The sequence below is a fragment of the Nerophis lumbriciformis genome, linkage group LG17, assembly GCF_033978685.3.
Source record: "Nerophis lumbriciformis linkage group LG17, RoL_Nlum_v2.1, whole genome shotgun sequence".
Lineage (NCBI taxonomy): Eukaryota > Metazoa > Chordata > Actinopteri > Syngnathiformes > Syngnathidae > Nerophis > Nerophis lumbriciformis.
Window position 1 is genome coordinate 10,306,442 of NC_084564.2, and position 13,542 is coordinate 10,319,983.

General features: G+C 41.3%; 1 protein-coding gene across 6 annotated transcripts in view; it reads left to right on the forward strand.

Moving 5' to 3' along the window:
* cdon (cell adhesion associated, oncogene regulated) overlaps positions 1–13,542 on the forward strand; it is a 236,013-nt gene that overhangs the window by 180,020 nt on the left and 42,451 nt on the right. For all 6 annotated transcript variants that reach the window (XM_061972414.2, XM_061972413.1, XM_061972415.1 and 3 more), the window contains 6 exons: positions 2,086–2,224; positions 3,980–4,258; positions 4,478–4,624; positions 9,569–9,712; positions 9,786–10,073; positions 10,144–10,413. In XM_061972414.2, the coding sequence (XP_061828398.1) occupies positions 2,152–2,224; positions 3,980–4,258; positions 4,478–4,624; positions 9,569–9,712; positions 9,786–10,073; positions 10,144–10,413 (1,201 nt within the window). In that variant the 5' untranslated portion in view covers positions 2,086–2,151. The remainder of the gene's footprint in view (positions 1–2,085; positions 2,225–3,979; positions 4,259–4,477; positions 4,625–9,568; positions 9,713–9,785; positions 10,074–10,143; positions 10,414–13,542) is intronic.

Below are 13,542 nucleotides of genomic sequence, written 5' to 3' on the forward strand. Positions count from 1 at the left end.
CCGAATCAACTAGCCCTGAAAATGGATGGCGCTGGAGCGTCGGGCACATACCCGGCCGTCGCCGGCAGCGAGACGCGCTTGGAGGTGCGCTCAGCGCGGCTCCCATATGAGTGCGCACTGGTGTGCGTCTGGGTCGTGACAGCGTGGCACGCGAATGTCTGTGCTGCATTGGATCAGTCTCCTTTCTTTAACAGGCAAAAGCTTTATAACCTCACTAATGCCTTGCATCGTCTATATTAGATATATAACAACGGGCGGGTGCGGGCGGGTGCGGTTCTGATCAAATGTTACATCGGGTGGATGGCGGATCGTTGACGACTTTCTGATGCGGTTGCGGATGAAATAATTGCCTATCCGCGCATCTCTAGTATGTATGTATGTATATATTTATAAATATATGTATATGTATATATATATATATATATATGTATATATATATATATATATATATATATATATATATATATATATATATATATATATATATATATATATATATACATATATATATATATATATTGTTCAGTGCTGTCCTTTGGGGTGCCAGAAAAGTTAATTACAACCAAATCGCGATGCTTATTCATCACAATTCCGAATCAAATCAAGATTTTCAAGAATCAGTTTTTAAAAATGTAATTTATTATTACGTTTATTAATTTATAATTAACATTTTTTCTATTGTATTTTTTTAAGTAACGCATGAATTACTTTCCCTAGTAATTAATTACTTTTTTTTTTAAAGAGTAATTATGTTAGTAATTCAATTACTTGCTTGGGAAAGTAACTAAAACTAATTACTTGTTTAACATTGAATCGTAGGTTGTAAGAGACATGATCCTTACTCTCTTCATTATCCAAAAGTAGAACCACCATCTTTTTTATTGTCGGCCAAAAAATGGAATCAAATAAAATTCTGATGCTATAATATAATTAAATAATGTTGGAAATGTCACAAAAATAATTTGCTTCAAAGTATTTTAATAAGTGATTAAACAAAGAAAGTATTTTCTTTTTGTTTTTTGTCCTGTAGAACAATTAGGAGATGCAACAAATAATGAGCAATTGTTTCTTACAGTGTCTTTAAATTTGTCTGCTGGCAGGGTTTTTTGCTTTTTTTTAACGGGTTATTTTTAAGTCTTAATGCGCTCCATCTTTTCACTGGCTCACCAGACGTTATTATTCTGCTTGTCATCGCTTCTTGTCGCCGCATTCCGTTGACATGTTCTGTTGCCGCATTGTCCAGAGTGACGATTGATTTTTTTTCCATCTTTGTCCTTTCGAGTCAGTCGTAAAGATTTTTCTTTTTGTTCAGTCTTCATTCAGTGAATATCATTTATTTGTATCATCAATCATAATAAGAAAAATATTTTTATAGCATCTTTTTTTTTTACGTTGTTTTTTTTAGCTTGATGATGCTATCAACAGCAAAATAAAATTAATAAAAAAAAAAAATAAAGAATGATTTATTTAAAAAATAATAAATAACAACTTGCTTTTGATAGCATCATCAAGCTAAAAAAAAAATACCTTAAAAAAAAAAAAATGCTATTGTAGTTGGTAATGAGGAGGCTGTTGCCATGGTGACCACTCGCTCAGCAGGCAAAAACACCATCTTTGTTTAATTTGAGACACCCGTGGGCCCGTCTCCCTCATCAATATCCCAGCTGGGCGGCCATTGTCCCGCCGCGCTCCGTCCCAAACCCTGGCTACCGAGCAGGACCCCCGGGATCAAAGGCCGGTGGGATTACCCCCCCAACACAGAAGGAAGTGCTTGAAAAGGATGCAGGAATGCTCCTAATTACCTGCTGCCTTTCCGACGTCCTCCGGTCCAGTCCGGGTCGGGACGTCAGGCTACAGTGAGCCTATGAGGAAGCAGCGCGCTGTGACATGAGAGTGATATGAAGAGGACACTCCATCAGTCCTGGGGTGGGGGGGGGGGCGCATTCCGGTCTCCGTGGAGACCAGCGTGTGAGAAGAGGGGGTCAAGTGGTGTGACGGGAAGATTACAGACGTCCTCCTGTGTCTCCTGTCGCCGTGACGACAAGCTCCCATCTTACGTGTTTTTTTTGTTTTTTTTTCTCCCAGGTTGGCCAATCGGAAGAGAGCGTGAACGGCGGGCAACACGGCTGCTGGCAGGGGTCAAAGGGCGCCATGGACAGTGGCCTTAGGGTCCTCCTGTCCACTGTGCTGTGTCTCAGCCAGTCCCTGCTCGTCGGCTGCACACGTGAGTTACTGTACCTCCGCCAAGGTCAAACACGCCCAATCGGGGTCATTCATGTGATATATTTATTATTTAAAAAAAAGTCGTAAATTAGGGATGTCCGATAATGGCTTTTTTGCCGATATCCGATATTCCAATGTTGTCCAACTCTTAATTACTGATACCGATATCAATCGATACCAATATATACAGTCGTGGAATCATACTTGCCAACCTTGAGACCTCCGATTTCGGGAGGTGGGGGGGGGGGGGGGGCGTGGTCGGGGGGAAGGGGCGTGGTTGGGGCGGGGGCGTGGTTGGGGGCGTGGTTAAGAGGGGAGGAGTATATTTACAGCTAGAATTCACCAAGTCAAGTATTTCATATATATATATATATATCCATATATATATATCCATCCATCCATCCATCTTCTTCCGCTTATCCGAGGTCGGGTCGTGGGGGCATCAGCCTAAGCAGGGAAGCCCAGACTTCCCTCTCCCCAGCCACTTCGTCCAGTATATATACATATATATGTATATATATATATATATATATATATATATATATATATATATATATATATATATATAAGAAATACTTGACTTTCAGTGAATTTTAGCTATATATATATATATATATATATATATATATATATATATATATATATATATATATATATATATATATATATATATATATATATTTATTTTATTATTTATATATATATATATATATATATATATATATAAGAGAAATACTTGAATTTCAGTGTTCATTTATTTACACATATACACACACATAACACTCATCTACTCATTGTTGAGTTAAGGGTTGAATTGTCCATCCTTGTTCTATTCTCTGTCACTATTTTTCTAACCATGCTGAACACCGTCTCTGATGATGCATTCTGCTTCGTCTCCTTGTTGTGTGCGCAGTTGTGCAAAGCACTCTCGAAAAGCCCTAGATGTTATTGTCACATATGCATGTACAGTAGATGGCAGTATTGTCCTGTTTAAGAGTGTCACAACATTGCTGTTTACGGCAGACGAACTGCTTTACGGTAGACGAAAACGTGACTGTTGTTGTTGTGTGTTGTTGCCGCGCTGGGAGGACGTTAATGAAACTGCCTAACAATAAACCCACATAAGAAACCAAGAACTCGCCCTCAATCATTCTACAGTTATAACGTGATTGGGCAGGCACGCTGTTTATATTGTGGGAAAGCGGACGTGAAAACAGGCTGTTGACACATCACTCAGGTCCGCATGAATTTCGGGAGATTTTCGGGAGAAAATGTGTCCCGGGAGGTTTTGGGAGTGGCGCTGAATTTCGGGAGTCTCCCAGAAAATCCGGGAGGGTTGGCAAGTATGCGTGGAATTAACACATTATTAAGCTTAATTTGGACAACCAGGTATGGTGAAGATAAGGTCCTTTTTAAAAAGATTAATAAAATAAAATAAGATAAATAAATTAAAAACATTTTCTTGAATAAAAAAGAAAGTAAAACAATATAAAAACAGTTACATAGAAACTAGTAATTAATGAAAATGAGTCAAATTAACTGAAGCGTGTTGATTGGTGGACGTAGAATGGTCACTTCTTGAATGGCGAGAAGACCAAAATAAGAAGAATGATGCCTTACTTTGTTTTTCCTGTGGCCACGCCATGATGATGTCACTGCTACACACAACTGCAATAAATGCGGACCACTTAGTAAAAACTGTCATATTCTCTACATTCATCATCTAATTCATGTTTTTTTTTTTTCCCCTCCTCAGTTCAATTCCCGTCTTTCCGCTCTGAGCCCGCCTCCCTGCTTCAGAGTCCAGGCTCTGTGGCTCGCTTGCGCTGCTCCGTCCGCCCACCATCGGCGGCCGTTTCCTGGCGCTTCAGAGGCGCCCCCCTGCCGGCCGACACCCTGCCCGGCGTGGAGCTGAGCGACGGGTCCCTCACCATCTCCTCCCTGGGGGCCGCCCACGTGGGCGTCTATCAGTGCGTGGCACGCTTGCGAGGCGGGCCGGCCGTCGCCAGCCGCCATGCGCGCGTGACTTTAGCAGGTACGCAAACTTTCACTCTCATTAAAGCAGGGACCGGACAGGGAGTAGCTTTTAGAAAGGGAAGCGGGTGCTGAGGGAGGACGCCCGTTGTCAGCCGCCGAGTGGCGACGGGAAGGAAGCGGTCTGAGTTTTTACTCGGCGCCCTTCCATCTCCGTCCTTAATGAGCTTTGTTTTCTTCTCCCAGTCAGCATATTGTCCAACCTTCTTCCTGTCCGCAGACATCTCACAATACCAAGACAGCCGCAGGCGATCGCTGTCGGTGCAGGAAGGCAGCAGCGCCCTCATCGAGTGTCCCCTTCCTCACAGCGTGCCCCCGGCGTTACCCAGGCTGCGAGTGCGAGGGGAGATTGTGGACGCGTCCTCCGGTAGGCTGGCAGCTTTTTCTTCACACTGCAAAAACTGAAATCTAAGTAAGATGAAATATGTCAAATAAGGGTGATATTTACTTATTTTCTGTCTGATAAGATCATTCTTCTCACTAAGCAGAGTTTATGTTAGAGTGTTTTACTTGTTTTAAGTGTTTTGGTCCTAAATAGGGATGTCCCGATCCAGGTTTTTGCACTTCCGATCCGATACCGATATTGTTTTTGCACTTCCGATCCGATACCAATACTGACCGATACCGATACTGACCGATACTGGCCTATCCGAGCATGTATTAAAGTTTAAAGTTATTTAGCCTACTTAGTTGTCAGAATCATGTTGAAAAGGGTTTTAGTACTCTTGATAACAACTAGCCAGCTGAATTAGGGGAGTTTGAATATTACACAATGGTTGGTAACAAGAAACTGACCTGTTTGTTCAAGGATAAACACAAAATAGACAAAATTATACATGACAAACAGAAATGGCATCATTGAACTAGGGCTGGGCGATATGGCCTTTTTTTAATATTGCGATATTTTAAGGCCATATTGCGATACACGATATATATCTCGATATTTTGCCTCAGCCTTGAATGAACACTTGATGCATATAATCACAGCAGAATGATGATTCTATGTGTTTTGATTGATTGATTGAGACTTTTATTAGTAGGTTGCACAGTGAAGTATATATTCCGTACAATTGACCACTAAATGGTAACACCCCAATAAGTTTTTCAACTTGTTTAAGTCGGGGTCCACCTAAATTGATTCATGATACAGATATATACTATCAGATATATACTATCATCATAATACAGTCATCACACAAGATAATCACATTGAATTATTTACATTATTTATAATTCAGGGTGTGGAGGGGGGCGCCGGATGTAAGTGTCAAAAAGACAGCCAAAAGAGTTTGATATGAGAATAAATCTAAAGTTAAAATATAGGGTAGAAATGCACCCATTTGCAGGAAATGTAGTCTTGATTTTCAAAATTTTCTTTCAAGGCTTGCATGTGTACATTAAAACATTCTTCTTCATACTGCATTGATATATGCTACTTTTAAACTTTCATGCAGAGAAGGAAATCACAACTAAAAAAATCACTAATTTTTTCATACGGTGTTGATCTGGAAATTTTTGCCTCGGCATTTTGATGGTGTGGACGTGTGGCACCGAATGGAGATAAGCGTCTCGACAGACGTTACAATATTTGAACAATGATGACGAAAACTGTTTTCTCTGTCGTGTCCGTGTGTCGAAAATTGTTATGTGCTTATTTTTTTATTTGATTTAGTGCGTGGCATATAATTGCTGTGCGCAGAGGACGTTTGAGCAGTGCGCAATTGCACAAGCGCGCACCTTAGAGAGAACGTTGGTCACATGGCTGCGCTAGCATCACAGCTAACGTTAGCCATGCTGCTACCTCTCTGCTGGGAGAGGGCGTATACGTATGTGACGTATGACGTGACAGTATGTGACGTATGCCGTGACAGTATGTGACGTGTGTAAGAAGGTGCGCTTGCTGTCTATGAGAGGGAGACACAGAAAAGAGTGAGAAGAGCCTGTCGTGTAATGCCAGCAGCTAAAAGCAACTGCGTGAGAATCCACATACCTGTGGATGTGTTGATGCGGAACGGAAATTAGGGAGCAGCAGAAAAGTGGAACGTATTATTTAAATCGGTGCGTTGGAAAACACGGAGCGGCGTTTTTTTTTACTGGATCTGGATCGGCATTTTCCCATGCCTTGCCGATACGCATTCTTTGGCAAATATCGGCGGCCGATCCGATCCAAATATCGGATCGGGACATCCCTAGTCCTAAATGATCTCAGTAAGATATTACAGCTTGTTGCTGAGATTTGTTGGCCTATATTGAGTAAAGCATGCTTGAAACTAGAATATCAAGTGTTGCAAAGCTGTGTCATCAACACTCACAAGTATAAAACTACTTTTTTAAAGTAATAATTTATTATTTCAAGCATGAACAAAATAATCATGACTTTGACACAAACGTGTCTCATAATTAAAACAGATGACAGCCAAATTGACTTTGCTGTTTTATTTTCTTCTTTTTTTTAATAAATGTTTTTATTAAATTTGACAGGTATTACAATATACAATAAAACAGTAATCACATTTCCCCCTTTTTTTCCCACCCACTTCCAAGAACAGCAACAAATGGAAAATAATTAGTACATCACTTTCTTCTCAACATAGGCAGATAGTAAATATACACCCGGAATAAATATAAATATAAAACAAAAAAACAAAAAGGAAGCTGGTTTATGAAAGGTGAACTTTTCATGTGTCCTGTAGCGTCTTTAATTTAGCTATGTAGTCAACCACAAAGCCCCAAACAGAATAAAACTTCCCAGGTGCCCCCCTAAGATTGAACTTTATTTTCTCCATATCTAAATACATCATAAGGTCTTTAAGCCATAAGGAGGCTTTGGGGCAGAATGGTGACTTCCACTCCAGCAAAATTCTCCTACGTGCTAATAAGGATGCAAAGGCGATACTATCCTTAAATTTTGTTCTTATTTGGGGATCTGATACCGTCCCAAAAATAGCCATTTCTGCACATGGTGTCAGATTTAAATCCAATGCCTTAGCAAGGTGTTTGAAAACAAACGCTGTTTTATTTTCAATGAAACATTAGAAAATACGTACTCATAGAGTAGTACAGTTGGCACAGTACAGTAAACTGACTGTTAATATTTAAACATTTAACATGTGACATTTCCAACAATTTTGAACAGAAATAGTTCATGCACATTCAGATAAATTCTTCAAAATTACAATGAAAAAAAATTTGGCTGGGGGTCGACGGGCTGTATATATATATATATATATATATATATTTATATATATATATATATATTCCTGGCGCACTAATTGACTGAAAAAGCACGCACTTGGCGTGATGATGTCATGTTATCGATTGAAAAATGCATTTTTAGACAATATGATTTGCCTGCTAGGAGACCTCGAGAGTAACAAGCGGTTGCTTTCTCATTAAGAACAATAAATTAGTTTTTAGTGTAAGTTTGCTGGTTCCAAGAAACGTAATGCCAAGCGCATATCATTTTGTCAAGATAATGGCACTAGCATTTACTTCATTTAAGAATTTTTTTTTTTTCCTATCAAGAAAAATGCACTTGTTATTAGTGAGAATACACTTATTTTTTAAGGTATTTTTGGGTTCATTGAGGTTAGCTAATTTTACTTGATTTGGAAAGTCTTGACAAGCCACATTTTCTTGTTCTTGTCATGTCTGTGTAATCATGTTTTGTTTTAAGTCATGTTTTGTTTAGTTATAGGACTCTTTAGTTTCTGTCTTTTCACTCCCTTGTCTTGTTTCCATGATTACCCCATTAGTTTCACCTGTTCCACGTTTGGACTCATTGTGCACTCTTGATTGTCACCATAGCAACCCATTAGTTTTCACCTGTCACGTCACGCACCTGTTTCACGTTTTGAGTCACGCACCTGTTTTCGTTAATCATGTCTGTAGTATTTAAGTTCAGTGTTTTTCAGTTTGTCTTTCTGGTGACATCCTCACATTTATGCTCTGTCCATTCCTGACACTTCTTTCCATGTCCATCCTTCATGCTACTATTTTTGTCCAAGCCAAGTAAGTTTTTGTTCCATGTTTATAGTCTTTTTGGTTTCATAGTTTGTTCTCCGCCATTGTGCGCGCCTTTTGTTTACTTCCTTTTTTTTTTAGTTATAGTCTTTAAATAAAAATGTACTTAAATTCCCGTCTCGCCCGAGCCAACTTTCCGTTGCATCCCAGAAAAACTAAACCCCAGGACCAAGTCTTGACAGTTCTATTGGCAGATAATTTTCCTTAGTTCAAGTAAAATACCCCTCATTTTTGTATTTTTTTTTCTTGGTTTTGAACACTGACTTTTTGCAGTGCAGAAAGTGGTGGCTCCTTTTCGTCTTGCATGTGCCTGAAAAAATTGCGACTCAGCAAAGTAATGTGCTGCACTTGGGCAGTGTGGGGAGGGGGGGCCCGTCCCGTCCCTGTTAGGTGTCGGGTGGGCCGTGAGATGATGTCATGTTATCGATGGGAAAATGCATTTTTAGACAATGTGATTTACCTGAACGGCTAGGAGACATCAAGAGTAACGAGCGGTAGAAAATGGATTAGAAAGGACGGATTTAAAAAAAAAAAAAATGTACGCCTGATCGAAGGGGGTCTGAATACTCTACAAATATAAGATTGGCATCACTGATACCTGATGCTACATTTTAATTTTTTTAATTTTTTTAATAAAAAAAAAAAAAATTGAAATCGGGACAGATACCGATCTGAAACAGTTATCCAATGTATGCATCATGGTGGTTTGTAGCCAAAGCTAATTTACAACACTTGTCCCCAACAACAACAACAACACAGATCCAACATCATTAAAATAGGAAAATAGAATGAGGCAAAGATGAGTCGATAATAATGATAATATAAATAATACAGACAAAGTGCAAACTAGATAAAAGCCAATAATAATAATAACACAGACAAAGTCCCGACTGGATAAAAACCGATTAGTAAAAATTAGTAAAAACTAAACATGGGAACACGATTGTTGCTCAACTAGCCATGATTTTGTTTGTTTTTTGAAAGTGACAAGTGCAGGTATACTTTTCAAAGTGTCAGGTAAAGAGTTCCATAGTTGTCCTTTTATTGAAAAGGCAGTCTGGGCAAAAGATGGAACGCAACAGTTCCATTGTTATTCTCTGGCAGACCAGGTGTTTATGAGAGTTATGAGTTACGATGCCACGCCAAGCTGCATTCACAGACAGTCCCATGATAATGTGTTCATTAGCGAGGGCGAACAGGAAGTACCAAATCTATTCGTGGCACTACGAATGTTTGAATGTATGAAAAAGAGTGATGGGTTTTCACAGCCTGTGTGTCTCTTTTTTAGACGACTACTTAGTTCTCCCGTCCGGGAACCTCCAGATTGTCTCCGCCTCCGCTCGCCATCAGGGCGTTTACAAGTGCGGCTCGTACAATCCCGTCACGGGCGAAAGCGTCACGCAGACTCACGGTACCAAATTCACTGTCAGACGTAAGTCCGCGACCTCCGCTCTTCTTTTGAGTTTTTTACTTGCAGCTTCTGACATTTTGTACATTTTGCTTAGACTCCGCCTCCACTCCTGTGCGGATCGTGTACCCCGCGTCCCCCGTCATGGTGGTGCTGCAGCAGTCCCAGCCGTACACGCTGGAGTGCGTCGTGTCCGGTAGTCCCGCGCCGCCGTCCACGTGGCTGAAGGACGGGAAGGAGGTCCCACCGGGGCCATCGCTGCGACGACGGCACAGCAATTTGGACTTTGTTGCCGTGACGAGGGACGATGAAGGAGTGTACGCCTGCACCGCTGAGAGCGAGCGGGGCGTGGCCGTCAGCGCCAACTACACCGTCAAAGTTCTCGGTGAGGGAGCGACTCCCAGTGTCTGTTATCTGTTCTTTGGAAAGTCTGACAGGAATCTGGCCCATCGCAGAACCCGCGTCCATCACGGCGGGCCTCACCGACCAGCGCGCCTCTCCTGGGTCCTCCGCTCGTTTTACCTGCACGGCGGCAGGAAACCCCGCCCCCAACGTCACCTGGCTGTTCAATGCCGAACCCGTCGCCACGTCGAGTCACGTTCGGATCTCGGGGGACTCCCTCGTCATCACGGCCGTCGCTCCGCAGGACGAGGGCGTGTATCAGTGCGTGGTGGACAACGGTGTCGGGTCGGCACAGTCGTCAGGCCTGCTGACAGTGCAGTCAGGTATGTAAACCCCAAGGATCAATAAAGTACTTTCTATTCTATCTATTCTATTCTATTCTATGTCGGCCCATTTTCTCATTAATTATACAGTGAAACTTCCATTTACGAACTTAATTGTTTGTATAAATGTGTGTGTGTGTGTGTGGATGTATATGTATGTATGTATGTATGTATGTATGTATGTATGTATGTATGTATGTATGTATGTATGTATGTACAAACCCCGTTTCCATATGAGTTGGGAAATTGTGTTAGATGTAAATATAAACGGAATACAATGATTTGCAAATCATTTCCAACCCATATTCAATTGAATGCACTACAAAGATAACATATTTGATGTTCAAACTCATAAACTTTTTTTTTTTTTTGCAAATAAAAATTAACTTAGAATTTCATGGCTGCAACACGTGCCAAAGTAGTTGGGAAAGGGCATGTTCACCACTGTGTTACATGGCCTTTCCTTTTAACAACACTCAGTAAACGTTTGGGAACTGAGGAGACACATTTTTGAAGCTTCTCAGGTGGAATTCTTTCCCATTCTTGCTTGATGTACAGCTTAAGTTGTTCAACAGTCCGGGGGTCTCCGTTGTGCTATTTTAGGCTTCATAATGCGCCACACATTTTCAATGGGAGACAGGTCTGGACTACAGGCAGGCCAGTCTAGTACCCGCACTCTTTTACTATGAAGCCACGTTGATGTAACACGTGGCTTGGCATTGTCTTGCTGAAATAAGCAGGGGCGTCCATGGTAACGTTGCTTGGATGGCAACATATGTTGCACCAAAACCTGTATGTACCTTTCAGCATTAATGGCGCCTTCACAGATGTGTAAGTTACCCATGTCTTGGGCACTAATACACCCCCATACCATCACAGATGCTGGCTTTTCAACTTTGCGCCTAGAACAATCCGGATGGTTCTTTTCCTCTTTGGTCCGGAGGACACGACGTCCACAGTTTCCAAAAACAATTTAAAATGTGGACTCGACAGACCACAGAACACTTTTCCACTTTGTATCAGTCCGTCTTAGATGAGCTCTGGCCCAGCGAACCCGACCGCGTTTCTGGATTAACGGTTTTCCTTGCATAGGAGAGTTTTAACTTGCACTTACAAGTGTAGCGACCATCTGTAGTTACTGACAGTGGGTTTCTGAAGTGTTCCTGAGCCCATGTGGTGATATCCTTTACACACTGATGTCGCTTGTTGATGCAGTACAGCCTGAGGGATCGAAGGTCACGGGCTTAGCTGCTTACGTGCAGTGATTTCTCCAGATTCTCTGAACCCTTTGATGATATTACGGACCGTAGATGGTGAAATCCCTAAATTCCTTGCAATAGCTGCTTGAGAAAGGTTTTTCTTAAACTGTTCAACAATTTGCTCACGCATTTGTTGACAAAGTGGTGACCCTCGCCCCATCCTTGTTTGTGAATGACTGAGCATTTCATGGAATCTACTTTTATACCCAATCATGGCACCCACCTGTTCCCAATTTGCCTGTTCACCTGTGTGATGTTCCAAATAAGTGTTTGGTGAGCATTCCTCAACTTTATCAGTATTTATTGCCACCTTTCCCAACTTCTTTGTCACGTGTTGCTGGCATCAAATTCTAAAGTTAATGATTATTTGCAACAACAAAAAAAATGTTTATCAGTTTGAACATCAAATATGTTGTCTTTGTAGCATATTCAACTGAATATGGGTTGAAAATGATTTTCAAATCATTGTATTCCGTTTATATTTACATCTAACACAATTTCCCAACTCATATGGAAACGGGGTTTGTATATATATATGTGGATATATGTGTATATGTAGGTATACATGTATGTATATATGTATGTATACATGTATATATGTATGTATATATATATATATATATATATATATATATATATATATATATATATGCACCCAGGACATGGCTCAAGACCATGGGAGATAGAGCTTTTGAAGTTGCCACTTCCACCTCATGTCCCCACAAACGGAGGATGCTTTTAAAAAAGGACTCAAAGCCTACCTTTTTTAGAGAAGCATATACATACCGGTAGCTAGTTTTTTAGATTTTTTCTTTTTTTATTGTCTTGTTTTAATACTCTTTGATGTTTTTACTCTGTAGCACTTTAAAATGTGTCGTTATATATATATATATATATATATATATATATATATATATATATACAGTATATATATATATAGTTTTTTTTTTTTTAAAGTGACACACATGGACGGACACAGTAGCATTCCTTGTGTTCGATGCTTCAGTATCGTTTGATACTCATCATACTTCAAATGCAGCTTTGATGCTATGCTATGCTATTAATATACAGTAATTCTCAGTATCAGCATCCGTATCAAACAGTTAGAATCATTGGAAGAACTACTTCTTTATGGGTTCTGCCTCCACTTCAGTGCTAGTAACCCGTGTTGACTTTTACAGTCACACAGTAAAAGTAGTACCTGGTGCAGCAGATGAAAGGGTTAAGGCGTGGGTCCATTCGACGTCTGCAGGGAGTCGCTGTTTGCGTGTTCTCCGTCGAAGGCCAAGGCCGCCCTCCTTCCTTGAGCCGCCCGCGCGTGAGAGTGAGCTTTGTGCACGCCGTCGGGGATAAGCCCCCGGACGCTGGAATGTGAGGAGTAGCGGTGAAGGGTTATGACGAGGAGCAGACCACACGGCTGTCAACCTCGTACACAACTGCCTTTTATTTATGGAGGCACCACAACACCCGCCCACTCCCTGCGTACTCCCCCGCCATCACCCCCTCCTCTCCTATCGCCAAACGCCAGGCCGACAACAGAGAAACCGGCGGTCAGTTTGAACTTGAAGGTACCAGCCTGGCTGGCTGAGCTCGGGAAGTCTGTTATTGTTACTCACCTCGGACAGAACGCAGACGTTGTCTGCTCGGTGGTGTTGTCTCCCTCGCCATGGCAACATGAGATGCTGCTGTGTGGTAGTTTGGCATGTGCTTGTTTCCTTGTAATATGGAGGAGGGTCATCATCTGAGAGATGTTGACTTTTAAAGTCTGGTGCACTTTGTGTCCATGTTGATCGTTTGTTGTCGACCAATCAGTGGGCTGCAGGGTCTGTAGCTCCGCCCTCTTGGTACCTTACCACAGATGCTTTGAGGC